Genomic DNA, 20414 nt, shown 5'->3' with positions numbered 1-20414 from the left:
TGGTACATGGTATGCCCTAATACTTATTAGACCCAACACCTTATTTTTACAGTCATAATCTTATAATGACTACAGAATCTCAGATTTGTCGCTTTAAAGGTTCAATTTGATAAAAAGAAATATTAAAAAGTTAGGCTTTGTATCTCATGGTTATTACATTACATGTATCTTTTTTTCTTTCTTTCAAATGCGCCTCTATTTGATAAATACCCGGAGCCTATGTAATCATTATTTATATCGAAGTTAGCTTCAGCTTTTGATAAATTCCGAGTGTCCATAAACGCACCTTCATCAAATTTAAACGTCCAAAAGAAAGACGTTTGATTGGTCAGTAATTTTAAACCCAACAGTGATTAGCCAATCAGTAACACGTTTGTTTTTTATACGTAGCAACGAACGTACATGACTGTTGTTAGCTGTGAATGCTCAGTGCTCTTTTAACAATGAAAACTCATCTGCTAGTGGCTCATTTTTTATTATTTATAGTTTATTCATAACTCTACTGCTATCTCGGTGTATATTTTTCTCGACATGAACCTTGGGTGAGTCTGCCGTAGAACAGCTAGCTAAGCTAAAACACATTAAGCTAATGTTTCGCAGTGAATTCACACAATTTATTTCAGTTTATTCTTCGACCAAACTAGTTCACAATATAAATGTTCCTACAGAAACTTTAAACACCTGTGGCTCAGAGAAGATATTACAAAGACAGAAATATTAATCTGACACAGTCAGAAGCACACTCAGTCTCAAGTACACTGACATTGTTTTTTAATTTGAAAGATATCGTATTGTCAGGACATTTTAATAAACGGCACGGAACTGCAAATGAACTGGACAAAAAGACAACTGATAGTGTCATCTAAATTAATCCAGTAGCATACATTAATTGCGGTTTATACGAACTTTAGCAGGTGTATTTTGCTTTATCTATAAATGTATTGACTGACTTCAAAATATATTCAGACCCCCTTAGATGTATTATAAGAATGATGTTGCAGTATGATGCAAAAATAATCAAAACTCATTTCCTTCTAAATTTATAAAAAAAAAAAATATTTGAAATATAACTGAAACAGAATATTTTAGACTTTGACAGGTCTTGTGGAAAGGCCTAACCCTCTCTGTGATTTCAGTACCTGTCTGTGCAAAATGTTTTATGGATACACAGTCTATTACATTCAGACTCTGTGTATCCATAATGTATTTGGCCAGTTGGATGGTCTCTACTTGCTGATTTTACACACACACTGATTTATATTTAATTGGCAGAGGTGCTAAAGGTCACAGAGTGGTCAAGGTGTGTCATAAACTAAGTGCTCACTGTCCACCATAATTCCCAGATGGAAAACGTTTTGCAACTTGGATTATTCCAATAAGAGTATCCAACAATGACTTAGACTGGGGTTCAGAGATGCTTTGTAGAGATGGGACAACTTTAGCTGGAGTTCATGGGAAGAGTGGCTAAAGAAGCACCTTAAAGGGCCTCTGACTGCAAGAAACAAGATTTTCTTTTATTATGAATTCAAGACAAAACAGTTTGTCCTCAGTACTAAATGTTTGGAGGAACCCAGGTACCACTCCTCACCAGACCAGTATCTTCCCAGCATTGAACCATGGTGGTGGAAGCATCATTTTGCGGGGGTGTTATCCACTAACATGGACTGGGAAACCTATAATGGTTGATGGAAATGTGGAAGTAGGAAGATTGGCTGTAGTAACTTGTTACACTATCTTCAGGACCTCAGGTTGGGTCAAAGGGTCATTTTCCAATATGACGAGGACCAAAAACACATGGTGAGGAAAACCCTAGATTGGCTTTTGTGTTACTGCCTTAATGTCCAGGTCTCTTAAAAAAGAGATTCCAATATCAATGAGTCATTTTACCTAGATTAATAAGGGAAAATATCTTTGAAAATCCCACAGTGATACAGCCAGAGCCCCACTGTTTGTCCTCCTTCATCCTGGCTGAGTGGGAGATAATTTAGAAGGAAGAATGGCAGAAATGTCCTTTAATTCAGGTGCACAAATCTCATTGCATTAGACCCAAAAAAGACTCGGAATGGTAGTAGGAAAATGCAGAGACGTTTTATACTTATTTTAGTCTTAATCAGATGTATGTTGGAAATGAACGGAGAGCAGCTCTTATCTTTCATTTCATTCATTTTCCTTTAGTCTTCTAGACTTCCTAAACCAATTATTGACTCTGCTCCTGGTTATGATGCTGATTTTCTGCTCTGATGACTCCTCTTGTTCCTGAACAGAGATGGTCTGCTGTTTGAACTTGAAAATGGGAAACCCAGATTGATTTTACTCAGTCATGGTGAGACCCTTCTACCTTCTGACTTATTCGCTCCTGTTTACTATTGATTTATAGAAACGTTTTGCGATAAATTATCTGTTTATCTTTGGGATTACAGAAGATCTTAGCTGTAATGTGCTGCCAGTTTCCAGCTGCTTTAACAGATGATTTTCAGCCTTTATTTTATTTAGTCTTTTGTTTGTTTTTATTATTTTTTTTCACACAACTTTATAATGAATAAATTAGTTTTTAGGCAGTTTAATTGATATTGCTGCTTATGATCAGTAATTTCTGACTACAAAACTTTACATCTTCTACATTAACCTTAAATATTCATATTCAAATGAGTGATTACAATTTTAGACAAACAATTGTGCGTCTAAATTTGATAGGATTTTTTTAGTTTTTATGGTGTTTTTTACTTTTATGGTGTTACATTCGAGGTTGCTCACTGTTTGTCCTTTTTCTCACATCAGGGGTTGGGAAAAATCCAATAAAGGTAGGAATCACATTGAAAATCAGTTGTCTTTGCCCACATATTGGTGTGCAGCACTGTTTAATCTCTATAGTGAGAATGATTCCAGATTGGAGAAAGAAATCCAACATTACTCCTAAAGGTTTTTGTTTAACTGAATGGTTCATGATGTGTTCCCAGCAGTTGCCCAGGAAGCACAGAGCAACTAACATCCTCAGCTCCAAGCAACCGTCCTGTGCAGAGGAGGTGCAGCTGGAGGAGCGTCCACCTCAGCAGGTTGCACGGAGCCACAGAGAGGCCAGGTTTAAAGCAGGACCAGCAGCTCCATCCTGCAGATCCAGCCTCTCCACCACTGAAGGGAGAAGCACCATCCTGACTTTATCCAAGGCTCAGGGCCGTCTCAAAGAGCGTGGCAATAAGGTAAGCCAGGAGTAACCCAAAAAATGAATGTTTGGACATATCTTACATTTTTAGTTCTGGCCATTTCATAAATGCCTTTTTCAAATACAAAGGGGCCATCTACCACAGGATGCTTCACACCTGGTTTGATAACAAACGGTTTAAAGTTATTTTCTATAATCTAGTGGCAGTCCACTGTAACGACATGTTAATTTGCTCCAATAAATGTTATGTACCTGCAGGATTTCAGTCAGTTATTTTGGTTTCATCTGGGGTCCTGTTATATCATATTTAACAGTGTCAACTGGCCCAATCTGGGATCAGAACCAAAATTAGTGGAAGTAGAATCAAATACGACGTTTTTAGATAAAATTATACAACTATTGAAATTTAAGGATTTCTATGACTATTTATATGTATAATTCATAACAATTCTAAGTCAAAAGGAAACTGGTAGGCCAATGATTTAAGCCCATAAGTATAAGATGGAAGTAGAAAGGGACAATATGGCAACTCGTAGGTTTGAAATTAGGGGACAAAGTGACCCTAAGCTGGTTTGATGCATCCACTGATTTAAGTCAAATAAGACAGAACTTCAAACCCAGGTTAATGATTAACGTTAAACAGCTGGCCTGATGATCTTGAATGTCGAATGTTCAGGAACGACCAGTCTGATGTGCACAGTGTAACCTGCTGTGTAACTTTGTATGTGTCCTATTCAAGGTGAAGACAAACAAACACAAACTCGGCACCACTGTCGGACCCCTGGGATCCCCAGGACCGCCTCTAAACGCTGAGGATGGAGGGGCTGGGAGGGTGGAGTTGAAGCACGTGCTGGCCGGTGTGGATGCAGGCCTGAAGGACGGCATGGTGTGCTTGACTGGTGGACAGCTGCGACAGATCCTCAGCTCTATCCAGACGTCAGGCTACGGTCAACATGGTCCAGAGGAGCAGACGGCGCAAGGTGGTGTTAGTAAAAATAACTTCAGGCCTGCTGTATGCAAACTATATTACAAACTGTCTAATTTAATATGTTAGGAGGTCAAACAGACACAAACTCGGCCTCCACTGTGAACAAAGGAGAAGACAGAGAAATAAATGAGGATGACAAAGGGGGAGTGGAGGAAATGAAGGAGGAAGGAAGAGCTGATGAAAAATATGGCAGGTAAACATCTTTACAAAACTCCTATCCTGCTACTACAACACATCTGAGCATGATACAAGTCCAACAAAAAATCAAATATAATAATTAAATTCAGTCTAAACTGTAATTTCTTTACGGAGTTTCTTCTGGAAGAGTTAAAATCCTACAAACGTTCCCAAGATGCATTCTGGAAAACCTGTGGATGAATGGGCCAGATTCAGACAATCAGACTTTATTTCCAGAGATCTTTTAATACAGATATGATCTGGTGTGATAAATCAAAAAAGAACAATTGTGGCAAATATTAAAAACAGGACCTCAACTTATGAAACGTTTTTAAACCACTACAAGATCAAAACAAAGTCGTGAAGTAAAAATATAAAGTCAGACTGAAACAGTAAATCCTGAACAACCACCATCTGACCTCAGTTCTTCAGGGAGGCTCTTCCCACAGATGTGGCCCCTGAGGACGTAGATTATAAAGGTCATACATGTTCTCACATATCCATCCTCTCAAAACTGAAGGTTCTGGTGTTTTTGTTTTTCTTAGGTTGCCTCAATCTTCGTTCAGTTGGCTTAAAGAGCTTCAGTCCGACAGCAGAGCCGCCATCGACGCAAAAAAGGCTCAGTGGAAAAGAGAACTTGGTAAAAACAATCATTTCTAATGACTTGTAAATAAAAACATTCAACTACAGTGAGGATACAGAGCTTTTCAAAAGGGTTTGGGAAACGAGCTTTTATTAATCCTCGATTGCAGGATCTGTTCCCCACAAACAATAAGCGTATAAAGAACAAGCACCCTGAAGGGGGACGGACAGACGGACTGACTGACTGACTTCATCAGACTTTCATGGATCCTTGTATGGAAAGATCTCCAACTAATCTGAACGCTGTCCAAACTAAGAGGAAAGGCCTTGACTCCACTCTTCCAACACCTGTTCACATTTCCTTTCACAGCAGGCAGTTCAAAGGATTTCTCCCACCTTAATCAATCCAACATCAACTTCCTGCTTTCTCTCAGGGCAGGCGTCCAGCAGTCAGGCAGGTTAACAGTCCTGCTCCTTATCTTTCTGTAGAAGGAGCTGAGTCATTGTCCTTACTCGGTTACTCAGAGGAATGAGAAGTGGCAACAGGTCTGCGGGTGACTTGGATGTTTAGGATAAGTCTTTGGATCCAAGCCAGGATTACCAAGTATATGGGCAGGAAAGAAAGAGGTTGCTTGCTAGGAGGGTCTGAGTAGATAAGGAACCACAGTCTGTAAGAGTTTGGACAGAAAAACCAAGTCTTTTCTCAGCAATGTTTGCAGGGAGATAAATAGGCAATATTGAGGAAAACAAAGGATTTTCAAAACTGCCTCCCTGGCCTCAGCAAATCCAACTGGAACTGTAGACAGCTTATTATGATGAGAGCGGAGCGTGGAGGTGGCCAGCTTTAAAGGTCTCTCACTCCCAGATCTTCCTGTCCCAGGGGAGGTTTCTCCAATCAGGAGGAGACACGCGGACACAGAGGTTCGCGTGGACCGACGGGTTCAGAAGCGCTGGACCAGGGGTGCTTTCTGTCTCGTTCCTAGTTATATAAACAGACTCGGTATTATTTTCACTAACAAGGCAGCAAACATACAGTCAACAGTCATGCAGTGAGCAATTTGTTTTTGACATTTATTTGTTTGATTTTAGATGAGCAAGTTGCCCTGAAGCAGCAGCTTTCAACCACCAGCAGACTGCAGGTATTTCACTTTCATCTCAACAGATTCACTGGATTGTCTCTCCTGCTGAATCAGAGCTGGTTATAGGGGTACATTTGCTGTCCAGCAGTCACCAGCAGTGTTATTTCATGGTGTTATTTGACAGGAAAAAGCAGTGAGCCATAAAATGAACTTTTAATGTGAGAATATTCTGCTTCAGAGTTTTTGTTCGACTGGAATGAGCAGCTCCTTAACTTCACAGAAGATAGAACTTCATTCAGTGACGTGCACTAAAGACCAAAGATTTGGAAATGAGGTCAAATTTGTACCAGAGGTCATGGTTTCATTGATATAGTTTACAACAACATAAACATGATGAGTACATTTTACTGTAATAATTTAGGAGTTTAGGTATTTGATTCTGGTATATACAGTTAAGTCTAAAACGATTTATACCCCGGGCCGATTTAGATTTAAATAATTTTCATTCAATCAGGAAGCTTGTTTCTGACAGAGATGAGGCAGGCATCTCCTAAAAGATATTAAACAACATAAAATAGTATCAATAAAAAAATCTCTTTTTACTCAGCTATGATCTGATAACATCAATGTACATTTAGAGGTAAATGAAAGGAAACGGTGCATATTAATAAAAATCATGCAGTAAATGCACCTGAAACCTATAGAACCGATACTGGTTTTCAGGAAAGGTGTTGTGAACAGAACCTTGAAGATGCCTCCAAACCTTTTTTCAGATGTTATGTTTTGCTGTGTGTTTTAGGTTGGAGAATACGCAGAGAGTGTGTTATCTGTCGGCCACAGAGAGCAACCTGCAGCCATCAGGTCCAGCCTTAGACTCGGGGTAAATGGAAACTCTGAATGTTTCTGCAGCAGGAAAATGAATCACAGTAAATGTTTGAAACATTTTACTGGTGGATCCTGTTTTCTCTGTAGGAGGTCACTCCCATGGAGGAGGTGTTGAGCGTTGAGAGGAAAGAGGAGCAGAGGAGACGCTGGCTGGAGGAGCTGGACCGTCAGAGAGAAGAGACGGCTGAACGTCGGAAACGTGAGAAACTGCTGCAGAGACAGGTGCTGTAGAGACGCAGCAGAACCATGCAGGAGGCTGCAGCGGAGCCGGTTCCGGACTCTCAGAGTAACATGACGTTTTTTCTGCAGACAGAGGACCATGAGCGCTGGGCTGCACACTTTGACTCGCTCCAACGCAGGGCTCCGATCCAGCCTGCGGTTCCATCAGCACCTCCTCCAGGTCAGCTGAGTGGCTCCGAGCGGGAAGACTGGGATCCCTCATCCAGCCTCTCACTGGTCTGGGAGGCCACCAGCAGCTGTGGAGCAGAGAGTGTTATTGGAGCCAGTGTGGATTCAACAAGAGGATATCCCAGCAGATCCAGGTACTAAAGAAATCTGGGAAACAGAACCCCCTTTCAGATTGGACTTGGCTGTCATTGGCTATTTAAGCAACTTTATGTGAAACGTGTTAAAATGTTTCTTTCGACCTTTCTTGTTTCAAATGAACAAACATAAATAGAATATCTGAACCAAAAAAAAAAAAGAAATTAAACTGAATCCATAGAAATTAGTTGTGAGCTTCCTGCTTAAATGGTAAAAAAATGTTCTTTTTTCTGTATCCATGTAAGACCTGAAACTATCTTCAGCAGGTTAACACCATCTGACCTGATGGTGCATCATCCATCAGTTGATCAGCTGATCCTACCTTGAGTTTAGGAGGATTTTAGCAAAGTTAAGCAGCGTTCCTCTGATGAAGGTCAGCTTATTGACTGTCTAAAGAGAAACTTTGTTCCAAAACGTTTTCGACGGCTTAAAGGACAAAATTCCTGAAGAGCTATCAGGAAAAGTTTGAAATCATTATCGAGGTCTGGATGAATATTTAAAAAAAATGAAATGTGGAAAAGCTTGAGTTTCTAGACTTCTTTGTTCTGTTTTAGGGTCCATCAGTGACCCTAAAAAGTCACTGATGGATACCAACAACATTGTGATTCACTGAGATTCTGGGCGACATGAGGAAATAAAAATGTCACGTCTTTCAGGACAGTATTTGCTCCAGACCTTAAATTCATTTCTACTACCACCTTTTATCTTCTTTTGCCAGATCAAAACTTGAGTTTTTGTCCAAATCATTGATGAATTTGTTTTCTTTGACTGCTAGATGACACAGTTTCACTGCTTCTTTGGGCCATAAATCCTGTGTTTCTACAAACCAAATAAAGATAAAGAAGATCACAAATTCATTTAAAGTATCTGTATCTAATGTAAAATAACTCGGTCCAGATTTTAAAGTTTCAAGTTTTACAGATTTTAGAATAAGTGGAGCTAACTGTCAGATTGCCAAAGAAAGTGAATTAACCCTTTATCTCACTGCCTAAACAGAAGCCGACTTCTGTGATCTATTCATCATGCTGGTTCAGGTCTGTCTAGATGTTTATAGTCTCAAATAAGAAGATCGTAAATTAAAAAGAAAATGTTCTTTTCTGCTAATTTGTAATGGTTGTAAGCTTCAAATACCAAAGCTGGCAGCATAAATAAAAACAAAACCCTTCCATAGAAAAGATTTTGTGTTAAATCTGAACTCTGAAGGTGAATTTAGTGTTTTTCTCTGTTTCCTCCAGCTATCTGAGGACCATGACCTCCCTGCTGGATCCTGCACAGATAGCGGAGAGAGAGAGGAGGAAACTCAAACAGCTGGAGCAGCAGGTAGGAGAAGGTGCAGATGGGTGAGGAACACAAAGATGGAGGAAAGGTGCTCTTTAGTTTTTGGTCCTTTGCTTTTTAAAACATTTTATTTGATCTTCTCTGCCCTTGTTGTCTCACTAGAGAGCCATTGAGGCCCAGATGGAGGAACGCAAAAAGCAGAGAGAGCAGGAAGAGGCAAAAAGGAGACAGGAGGAAGAGGAGGAGGAGAAGAGGGCTGCGCTAGAGAGGGAGAAGCTGCAGAAGCAGTATGAGCTGGAGATGCTGAAGAAGAAGGAGAAGGTCAGGGATCAATAGATGTCAGTGGCGGTTGTTGCATCAATGGTGCCCTTGGCGAGCCGCCTCCATTTGCCACTCCAAAGTTCCAACCCTCACCACAGACCAGCTTACGAAAATGTAATTTCTTCAAATTTCCCTGTTGGGCCTAGCTGAAGGTAGTGGTCCAGCAAACAAGACATGCATCTCACCACACGTGGGCTTTGTGCAATTAAATGTCAGCACCAAGCAGGGGGCCACCTTCACAACACATGCTGGTGCCAACTCCCATGTGACTGCGCATGCTTTAAAGCAAAATAAAACCTGTTTAGGATAAATAACCATATATTTTTTTGTATAGCACCTTTACATCCCCTTCCTAATTCCGCCCTGGGCTTCTGCCCAGATGGCCCATGTCAAAAAACCGCCACTGACAGACGAAGACATCAGTGTCCTCCTCTTCAGGTCTTTGTTGAGCTTCCAGATGTGACTGTGTCCCCTCAGAACAATCAAGTCCCTCAGACCGAGCAGCCAGAGACGGGCCTCGGTGACGGCGGCCCGGAGCAGACGTCAGAGTCCAAAAGTGAGTGAAGTTCTGTAGTAATATCACCACATCAGACCCAAATAACCCAAACCAACCCTGTTCTCAGTGCTATACAGGTGCTCACTTTAAGTCCAAAATAAAATCTGTTGTTCTAGATGGACCTAAAGTTGTGGGAGAAGATATTTTTCTGCGGTTTGATTCAAAAATGATCCCTGAAGAGAAGGAAGAGGGCGCTGTGGCAAAAATTAAGAAGAACTTTTTGTTTTCTCCATCATTTCTGAGCTTCCTTTTCTCTAGCTCTGAACGTGGTGCACGTTCCTCTGCATGGAGATTTATTATTCTTTGTTTCAACATTAGGATTCATGTTTATAATATTTTCCATAAAAAAACCTGTGGACGTTCAGAGTTTGGTTGGTGCTTTTAGGAGTCTTAAATTTCATTTATGGAGGAGAAGCAGGAACTGCAGGAAGCTGGCCAATAGGGGATACAGAGGATGGATCAAATCTCCATGGATTTAGTTTGAGCAAACCTAAAACATGATGTTCATATGCATGCAGGTTTCCCAGATTTTCCCAAAATGAACCAAAGGAAAACCTTTTTCTAAATGTTGGTTTTGTATTTGTGTGTTTAGCAGTTACCAAGCAGGCCGGATGTTTGGAGAACGGCAGCGGTTTTTCGTCCTCATATAAAGACACTTTTGTTCAGACAGGTAACCGCTAAGATGCTAGAGCCGTGGCTCATATCAGTTTTTCTAAGGTTCTGCCTCCTCCTGGTCCAGATGGAGACTGTTTCTCATCCTGCTGTTTAAGGTTTGATTCCAGTTTCTGCTTCTCTCCCTGAGCAGAGGACACTCCTCCTCCACCTGTCCCACCTGCAGCAGGCAGGGTTCGGACTCCTGATGTCTCCGTGCAGAACCACCCGCCTTCCTCTGGCTCTGCTGAGCCTCCTAACTGCAGGAGTCGTGCAACGAGAGCGGGGAAGGAGAACATCTGTCTGTCGGCAGAAGAAGATCCGTATGAGCCTTTTGCCAGGACGGAGAAGAGCCGGAAAACCAAGAGGAGGCCCGAATGGAACACACAAAGGTTGAAATACACAACATTTAACGGATCACAGTGAGAACAAGTGGAGATCACCGCAGCTCCTCTTTAAAACAACAAAAACAAGAAAAGGTTGTTTATAAGAAAAAAGCCGTATAGATGAGGAAACCTTTGTTTACTTGTAATTAACTAACATATGAGTGATCTAGTTGAAGTGGACAGTTGAGTAGTTTTTCTCTTGTTGCTCCTTAAAGCTACGATCCAGTGGATTTTTTTTATTTTTTTTCATGCTAGCAAATGAATGAAACTCAGCCATGTAATGAAGTCTAGATCTTCACCGCAGGACTTTAAGTAAAAAAGGCTCACTGCAAAAGAAACCCAGCTTTCTATTTCTGCTTGGTGTGTGTGTGTTTGGGTTGATAACATAAGAGGCATAACAATCAAATTTTTGTCCTTTTGAGTTGCATTTGTTCTGCAAATGTTTCAATCTTGCTTGATATTTTTCGAGTAACTCTGCTGAAACGTCCACCTAAGACATCCACCACCACTGTAGTCTGCCCTGGTCCTCTGCAGGGATTTAGGAAGATTTAGCAAAAAGAAAAGACAGAGTTCTGACATGCAGCTCAAATGTTGTGAGTAAAGAGCTTTTAAAGAAGGAATTTGATCAAAATGTGCATAAAAAACCAAAAAGTTTGGGTTAGTAGCTTTGGATAGACTTTTGTTTCTAAACGAACAAACCCTGGAAGCTCTGCAGTCAAGTCTTTAAGGAGATTGCTGAGGGCAGGTTCTGTTTCTCTTGGAACATGTATGCAAGATAACTGAAACATGACGGCTAACTGCAAACTGAAACTAAAAGGAGTCCAGTTTTAGTTTAAATGAAAAACACAGTGGGTGGAACTGGCTGAATTTAGATGTTAGTTCCTCTTCTTGGAAGCTTCAGCACCTGAACAGATTTATTCCACCTCTCAATGTCAGTTTATTCATGTAGCACATTAAAAATGGACCAAAATGCTTTAGAATTCAGTCAAGCAAAACTGAACAATAAAACAAAAGAGTAGATAAAATGCCAAATAACACCTAAAAGATCTAAAGGATCCTCATATTCTGTTTCAGTCAAACTCCAAGGAGAGAAGACGGGTCAGCGTAGATTTAAAACATTTTACACTGAACTAGTCCAACAGTTTAGCTCATCCACCTCAAAGACCTCAATAACCTTTACGTTATTTGGATCATGGAGATGTTAAACAAGCTGGTTGGTTGACTCCTAGTGGAGTGGAAATGTTGAGATGATCACAGAATTATGACTGGGCCATACTATTTAGGACGTTAGTGATCGGTAGGACCTTGAAATCAATTCTAAAGCAGACTGGGAGACAGTAGAAAGTCATGTTTTTAGTACCTGTTTAAAGATGAGCTGCTGTATTCTTCACAGTTTGAAGGCGCTGTGGAGATGAGTTATCTAAGCCGACATTTGAGGCAATACTATAGTCCAAACGAGAGGTGATGAACGCATCTTTCAACGCCTTTGATTTAGAGGCCACCATGGCCTTTTTTCCACTGCTTCCTACTGTGGTCCTGGCCCGGGGTCGGGCGGGTGGGGCGGCGGAGCATGTCTTGTGACTGCACCGGGGCGGCTGGAGGGTTGTGCTTGGCCTGGAGCAGTTGGCCTGCATGGCCCAGGTCCCCGGCCGGTGCATGTATCCCTCTCGTGGACTGGTGGGCTGGGGCTGCTGGCGCTGTCTGGGGGGGTTGGGCGGGCTTGGAGGTGTGCTGCTCTGCTGGCTGTCTTGTCCAAGGCGGGATCGGTTGTGTCCACTTCTAGGGCGTGGGGTCACTGGCGTTTGGATCGGTTGTGCGGCGATGGTGGAGCTGAGCTGGATAGTGTTTCTCCCCGGGCGGTCGTTGCAGTGGCAGTGATGTAGTGTTTTTTGTTGCTGAGGGGGACGTGGTGGGGTCACTGGCCCTGGGTGCCTGCCACTGGCCGGGGACCTCTTGGTGGATGAGTTTGTCCCGTCATGGTGTGGGGTCGGGGGTCCGGTTGTGGGTGCGATGCTGGGTGGGGTCTGCCCTGTTGCGCCAGTGGGCGGGGGTGGCGTCGCATGGGGCCCTTGCCTTGCCGTTGCGGCGCGCTGTGTGGTGGGGGAGCGGGTTGCGGCGGGGGTTCTTAGAGCGGGGCTGTGTGTGGAGCTTGCGCTGTGTGGGTGTGGCTTCATCGGCTACGGAGTTCACCTGTGGGGTTGTGCCCCTGTGGGGGTGGGGATTCGTGGCGTTCGGGTTCGGGGGGATGTGTTTGATATCGGTGGCCCTGTGGGGAGGTTCTTGTTGGGGTTCACTGGGGGTGGGAGACTCATGGGGTTGGGATTGGAGCTGTTTATCCTTGTGAGTGGTTTTATGTGTATGCATGAGGGTGGGAGTGGATGATTGTGACTGTGTGTGCCTGTTTTTTTGTTTTTGTTTTTTTTTTTGCGACAGGTTGGGTCTTGGACTGCTCCCTCTCCTGGATCAGCTTCCTCCCCGCCACACCGCCTGCCGGTGGTTGGAGTCTCTGCCCGCTGGTGTACTTGTGGTTCTCGGTGTCCGCGGCCGGGTGCTTTGGTGTGTGCTGGCTCACTCCCGGTGGCTGCTTGCCGGGGCCTGGCCCCCTGGGCTCTGTCGGGCCTCTGCTTGGGGGGTGGTGTGTTCCGGGATCTTGGGCCTCTGGGTCCATGACTGGATCTGCTCGGGCGTGGACGGCTGCCAGCGGGGCCTGTGGGCTTGTCGCTGCGGCTCCCTGGTGCTTCTGCATTGTCGCTGCTGGGTGGTTCCCCTGGGACTCTCCACTGCTCTTCTCTGGGGGGGGTTGCGGTAGTCCCTGCGGTGGTTCTCCTGGGGTTCCTGTGCTTTGGGGGGCCTTTAGATGTCTGTGGCTCGGATCTCCTCAGTGTCCGTCCAGGGACCATGTGCCAAGTCTGTGGGTCCTCACACTCGCTATTGCATATTTTTGTGGAGAAACCTTGTATACAAAAGTGCGTCCACACCCATACTCACAGGTGTTAATCTTCAGGTGTTGACAGATACACAGATGTTCTATATTTGGCTGCACCTCTCACTAAGTACATTTTACATTCAGAATTACCGTGTACTATTTTGTTAAAAAAAAAACAGCTGCAGGTGTATAAGCAAGCAGGGTGTAATCTTGTATTCTCTTTATCCTTCTTTCTCTCCTCCACTCTTTCCTCCTTTTCTCTCCTTTTTCCCCATCTCTCTCTTTTTTGAGCTTCTTTTTTCCTTTTCATTTCAGTCTCCGTGTCCTTAACAATTGAAATAGTCCCAAAGAAGTTTATAATAAAGTTTATTTTATAAATATCAAGCAGAGCTTTAAAGCATTAGCTGTGATGCTCTGCTTGTGAAAGTAAATCTGTTATGCAATTTCTTGGCACAACAATTCTGAGCGATATTCTGCCGGACAGGACAAGGTAAAAAAATACATAAATAAAGATGAGCTGCTGCATTCTTCACAGTTTGAAGGCGCTGTGGAGATGAGTTATCTAAGCCGACATTTGAGGCAATACTATAGTCCAAACGAGAGGTGATGAACGCATCTTTCAACGCCTTTGATTTAGAGATATGGTTTCACTTTAGCATTCAGACGTAGTGGGAATAAACTAGATTTAACAACTGCAGAGTTTTGCGGATTTGAAAACAACAATACAACCGAGATCCTGACAGCAGATTGGCTGTAAGGCGCCTGGAGGCCGAGACCCAGTTACTTCCCCAGAAGTGATGTTTTGGGTTTTGTCTCCGCTGAGATTAAGGACGGTTAAGGTGTCTTACGTGACTCTGTACTTTTAGAGTAATGGGTGAACACACCTTTCAGGAGCCAACTCAACTTTATTTGCAGGTTAAAATCCAATAACGCCACAGTATTTTATTCTAGTGTTTTTAAGTTCTCTGGTTCTCGTGATCTCCAGGCCGAGCCGGCGGTTCGTTCCCGCCTCGGAGCGGTACCCGGTCGCTCTACAGAAGAACAGACAGGAGAGCCGACAGAGGAGACAGGCTGAACTCCTCGCTCTGCAGGAGAGGACCCGTCTGTCCAGAACCGAACCTCCTCCTCAGAACCATGGGGCTCGTCTCTGCCCCAACGGCCAGCAGATAAGAACCAGTCCCATTAAGAAGGTAGAAGACTACTTCATAAGAACATTTAAATGAACTGCCTTGGTGCTTTTGGGTTTCTCCTCTGGCTTTGCTGCTTTCTGATGCTCTGGACTTTTGTTTAATGGGCGCTGATGTTTCAGGTGGAATCTGGTTTCAAAGGACACACCGACAACCACACCGTCATCAGCACCGACCGGTGAGCAGCTCTGATGAAAACGATTTCTGTCCGCTGACAATCTGAGCCCAAAACATGAGTTTTAATGTGGCAATGTGTTAATGATCTAAAGGGATTTCAATCATTTTTTCATTTTTGTGACTTTAACGAATGAAAAAACACTTAAATTGATCCGGTCATCAGAAAATGGCTGGAGTTGCACATAATGGTGTATTCATGCTTGTGATTATACTGTAACTGTACCATAATATAGAGAATAAATGAAGCAGAGTTTTATCAAAACAGGACACTTTCAAACACTTTAGTTTTTGAGTCCTCTAAAGTTCAGAGCAAGAACCCTGCAGAGAACCAGACAATAATCAGATGTTAATTAGGTTTAATTCAGGTTGTCTTCTCCTCCAGAGGGCGCTCTTCTCCTGTTCCTGCCATCAGACCTAGAGTCCAGAGTCAACAGGCTTCCAACTCTCCTCCTCCGGCTCTGGAGTTCATTCCTTACCTTCGGACTGCTGAGGTCTTCAACCTGGACCCGCTGGAGCCCGCCGACACGCCGCCACCTGGGACACACTCAGGTTAGACGAGGCAAACATAACCCTAACATCAAATACGAACCAACAGAAGCTCAGTCCAGCTAATAAAAACCTGCTGGATGTTCTGAATGCAGATGGACCGCTTCTAGTTTGTGTTCAGTACCGGTACCAGCCAGTAGTCCTGTTGTTAATCACCAGGTGGGAGTAAGGTTTTAATTTCTATAATGACACCAGAACTTTTTGTTCTTTTTCCAGATCCACTGAGCTAAATCAAGGTAATATATTTTCAGAACTTTGAACAGAACCGGTTAAACACTTTCAGGACTTCGGTTTTGTGCAGGTTATAACACTGTGAGTGATCATATCGATAAGCATTTGAAGCCTGTGTGGAGTTTTCCACCTATCAGAACCGTTTATACCAGAGTTGTGTCTTACGAGGCATGTTCACCAAAGATGGTCGTTCTTTATGCAAGTTGGGTCAACAGAACCTAAATGTGACTAGTTATGATGTGAAGAGGAATTCTACAGCAACATGTTCTGGGACTGGGGTCGTTACACTGCTGCTGTGACCTAAAGCTCAACACTGCCAACTCTGCATAGAGGTTCTGTTCTGACTCATTAACATCGATTAAATATGGTCCGATCCACGAGTGCAGAGGCATTTTCTGGTTTGTCAGATATTTTTGCAGGAAAGGGTTGAAACCTGTGTTACCATGGTGACCCACCCAAACTCAAGGAGATCCTAAAATCTCCTCTTGCAGCACAGCCGTCTGGTTGTGAACACTTCAGTGTTTTAATGTGGCGAGTCATGAGCAGTCAGAGCGAGCTCAGTTTGAAGAAAGTCATGCTCCCGTTCTCCTCATCAGGTCCTCCTCATCCTGTCCCCTCACATCGAGACGCGCTCCTCCACCCAGAGATGCTGCGTAGCTCCCAGCGACAGCAGGAGATCCTGAGAGGCCTGGCTCAGCTTCGGCAGGTAACACAAACACACCTGCCTTGCTGCTTTCAGCCCGACTGCTCAGCTCACACCCGAAGGCTCTTTTACTGTTGTTTGCTTCTGGTTCCCCTTACTGAAAAATGACCTACTAAATCCAGAGCCTTGCTAACTTTTCAAGAAATTACATTTAAATCCATGGTTGAAACCAGACTAAATGTGGAAAAGGAACATCTCTGAAACCAACCTGAGTCAGTCGGGTTGGCTGGTACCGTCAACCCGACCGACAGGTAGACTGTACCTGTGAAAACACCGTAGATCCAGACCATTCAAAGGATTATAACAAAGTCTTCATCCTTGAAAGCAGGATTGTACAAAAAACTTTCCCAGAACCATTGGAGGTAAATCAGGGTGGATCCTCAACAAAGGGACGAGCTGCGGACTGAACCGCCAACCCCGTTGGTAGTGGTTGACCCGTTGCGTCATCTGAAGCCCAGAATCTCATGACATGCAAAACAATATACATGTTATGTTTTTTAAACTAAGGGAATTAAAACATAAAGTTCACTGGTTTCAAAAATACAAAAAAATACTAAACTTTCTCACATTTGTACAGTAAAAAGTAAAACTTTATTGCTAAATTATGTTGTGAAATAAAACCCCATCTGCTGTGGCCCGTTTGCAGAGGGTCCACAACACCGTGGCACGTCTTCGAACCAGCACAAGGAAATTTGATCACATTACACCTGTATTAAAATCCCTGCTAGTCCATTTTAGAATTTGTTTTAATACTCTTCCATATCTTTCTAAGCTGCTACACCCTTACACACCTTCCCTCTCTCAGATCTGCTAATCAGCTGATCCTGAAATACCCAGAACCAGGTCTAAGTCCAGAAGGGGATTGGGTTTTTGTTGTGCTGGTGTCTGAGTTATGGAGCGATCAGACAGGCCTCATTAGCTGATTTTAAGTCTTCATCTGAAACTATTCTATGGCTTTCTCTACCTTTTTTATTTGTTTTTATGTTTTTTTTTTTTTTGGTCTCCATCTTAATTGTGTTTATCAGTTTTTATTTTTTATATTTATGAGTGTTTGCTGTTTTGATCGCTATATACTGTACAGCTCTTTATTCCCTCTGAGGGCTTTTTAAAAGGCGTTATCAATGAAAATGGACGTTGCATTTCATCCGACATCTACGTCGTCATCCTGGCTGCATCTAGCATCCGCACAGACTTCCATACAGCATAACGCGGAGACGCCGACGTCATTATTACTGATGTGTGACGCCAACGTTCTCCTTCTGCGGGTCACTTTGGGGTCGGGAACCAATTAGACTGAAGTCTGATGGCGGTCGCATTTAATTAGTAATTTAAATGACCACGCAAAAAAAAGAAATCTGAATTAAAAATCAAGACCTGAAGTGTGAACATATTGTCGTCACTTTAAATAAAGAGTAGCTTGGTCTGTCACATATATAACTGGTACCAGCACACTAAAATTACTGGTCATATATTGAGAGAAGGAGCGTTTATTATTAGATTATGAGCTGATGTATCGACGTGAAAGAGCCTGTTTCCCCCTGCCTATCTATCGGTTTTCTTGTGGAGTATCTAAGGTGCAGCAAAAATCACATCAGTCTTTAAACAGTTTGGTCATTACAGAAAGCAATGAGCAGTGAGTGTGAACCGGATCATTCAAACAGCAGCCTGAACATGAACCCACTCAGCAAGCTGCTCTGTCTGTTTTCAGGGTTTATTACAGAAGCAGAGGGAGCTGGAGACAGATCTGAATCCAGCCCAGAACCACCACGACAACGAGCAGCGCATACCCTCCAAAGCTCACCGCACATGACGTCCAACGCAGGACGGTGTCTCACAGCCACTCCTACACCTGAGGAATACCGTTGTTCTCCCGGAGAAGACCTTCAGGCTCCAGCTGTCTCAGTAAATAATGAGGTTCTAACAAACAGTCTAAATGTAGGGTTTTTAAATCAGCTTGCAGGAATTTTACATTTTACCTGGGACCAGAACCACCTGATCTTAAACACTTTAAAGGCAACCTGCTTCAGTTTGCAGGAGTTCTTTCATGATTGTTAAAGCAAAGGGAACCTTTTCCTCCATTATTAGGAGGCTGCCTTCACAGCGTTTTACTCAAAATAAATTTTATTTAATGAGTTTTCTGATCATTGACGTATGAAGTGACACAAAAAGAGCCGGATCTGTGCAACCTCTCTCCAGAACAGGAAGCGGGGAAAGGTTCTACCTCATTAAAAGCTGAAGTCTCACTTTAAATATGACTGAGCACCACCTATCATGGAAAGATCTTTAGGTTTTCTTTTAATCTGCTCTCTAAGAAAACACTGAAGTGTTCTGGACCGGTATTGGGACGCTGTTAAACTGGTTCTAAATGTGCAATGCGGATTTTATTTATTGTAAGTGTAATAAATGATGTATTGATGCCTGATTAAATGACCTTTTCTGAAACTTCACTTTGACACAAAGTCTTGCTGCCACTCTGCAACACTGCTGGTTTAAACAGCAGGAAACCTTGTTTTTTTTTTTGTGCTTCTCCAAGATTACTTTTAGTAAAGGTTTGAGGCGTTTCTGTGAAAAGCTTCAGGAACGCCAAACAACCTCAGAACCGGGACAATGAAGCAGATCAGCTGGGTTCAGTGTTTGTCTTGTTTTTTGGTGTTAATAAAATCTGAACCAAACTTTGTTTCGTGTTTTCCATCACATATCAGCTAGAAAAAAACCTCTTAACTTAAAATAAGTGAATCTTCTCAACCCACAGAAGTTCAGACATTCATCTAAATGAGCTGAGTGGTGCTGAAGGTTCTACAGTTTTAACTTAACAAGGCTGAGGTCTGTTATCCTCTGGGTTAGGGTCATTTTGGAGGGAAGCTGCTGGTTTCTCTTTGCAGCATAAAAATATTTTAGAAGTAGTCACTGGATTGGTTCCGACTCAACCTGAAAGTCCAAGGAATTCAGATTTAAGGCGAATTGTAGATTTACACAAGTAGGGGATGTCTTTTGGACTCAATTCTCAACAACTGCAGAACTCAAGTGGCTCAGTGTACAGCCAGCTTTACCGCCTGGCCCAGGGCTGGAAGAACATCCTGAACACCCTCTTCAGATGAAAGGAAAGGGAACCACCAGGATCTGCTGAAACACGTGGTACACCGTTACACACCTGCCAAGAGGAATGGGACAAATATCCAACCAGAACACATACTGGGCCAATCAGTGACATTGAGCTTGAATTTAAATAAGACCCAACTGCATGTTGTTTTTTTCCCAAAACAATGGTGCAACTTCCTATTAAAAATGGACTAAAATACAATTATTGGGAACTGCCAAGATATGTAGGCATGCTGCAATTTAGTCTGATATGTCCTGTGTCACTCGCTGTTGAGTCTTTATATAAATACATTTTAAAAAGCAGAGATCTGGATCAGCATGGTTTAGAAAAGACTAAACCTTAGGTAAAAGATGAAGGTGAAGAAAGCTTAGTGAAACGACGGAATCAACTTCTTTGTTGAGTTTTAAATCCCGGTAAAAAAAAAAAAACCGCGTCCAGATTCGTTACAGTGTCACTAAATTTAAAACCTAGAGCTCTGACATCAGAGATTGCATTCGCACCAAACAAAATGGATTTGGTCTTTTGCTCATTTACAAACAGATTTTTGGTTTAACCACTGCAGTTTTACTGCAGAGGTTCCATCAGGGTGTTGAATGTGGCTAGTTTTAAAGACGGGTAAGTCTGAAGATCATCTGCATAAGACAGGTGGTGCAGAGTTATAATCACTCTGAGTGGCAGCAGATTTAAAGGAGGGAACCAAGAATGGAACCCTGTGGCACCCCATAACAGACGAGTACTGGAGGAAGATATGTTATTAATCATAACTATGAAAGACCCGTTTGTCAGATAGGATGAAAACCATTTAGATGCTGAGTCACCGATACCAACATAGTGGCCCAAATGAGACAAGAGGACAGGATGATGGACAGTATCAAGTCCGACATAGGTCCAGCAGCATCAGGACGGACGTCAGGACACCTATCAACGGACCGAGCAAG

General features: G+C 42.8%; 1 protein-coding gene across 4 annotated transcripts; it reads left to right on the top strand.

The window, feature by feature from the left end:
• Window positions 1-384: 384 nt before the first annotated feature.
• ccdc66 (coiled-coil domain containing 66) lies at window positions 385-19048 on the top strand. Of its 4 annotated transcripts, none has more exons than XM_047348583.1 (21): window positions 387-542; window positions 2265-2323; window positions 2779-2801; window positions 2958-3197; window positions 3900-4140; window positions 4215-4341; window positions 4871-4965; window positions 5997-6046; window positions 6786-6866; window positions 6959-7093; window positions 7181-7413; window positions 8650-8734; window positions 8855-9013; window positions 9491-9569; window positions 10165-10239; window positions 10375-10612; window positions 14518-14722; window positions 14842-14897; window positions 15279-15445; window positions 16270-16379; window positions 18085-19048. In XM_047348583.1, the coding sequence occupies exons 1-21, from the start codon at window positions 532-534 to the stop codon at window positions 18184-18186; spliced, it is 2571 nt and encodes an 856-aa protein (XP_047204539.1). In that variant the 5' UTR covers window positions 387-531; the 3' UTR covers window positions 18187-19048. The 4 variants fall into 4 exon arrangements, with proteins under 4 accessions (XP_047204540.1, XP_047204539.1, XP_047204538.1 ...); XM_047348582.1 differs by having other exon boundaries at window positions 388-542; window positions 2961-3197; window positions 10162-10239; XM_047348581.1 differs by having other exon boundaries at window positions 388-542; window positions 10162-10239.
• Window positions 19049-20414: the final 1366 nt, after the last annotated feature.

This window comes from Girardinichthys multiradiatus, chromosome 20, assembly GCF_021462225.1.
Source record: "Girardinichthys multiradiatus isolate DD_20200921_A chromosome 20, DD_fGirMul_XY1, whole genome shotgun sequence".
Lineage (NCBI taxonomy): Eukaryota > Metazoa > Chordata > Actinopteri > Cyprinodontiformes > Goodeidae > Girardinichthys > Girardinichthys multiradiatus.
This window is presented reverse-complemented; position numbering and strand designations above follow the sequence as displayed.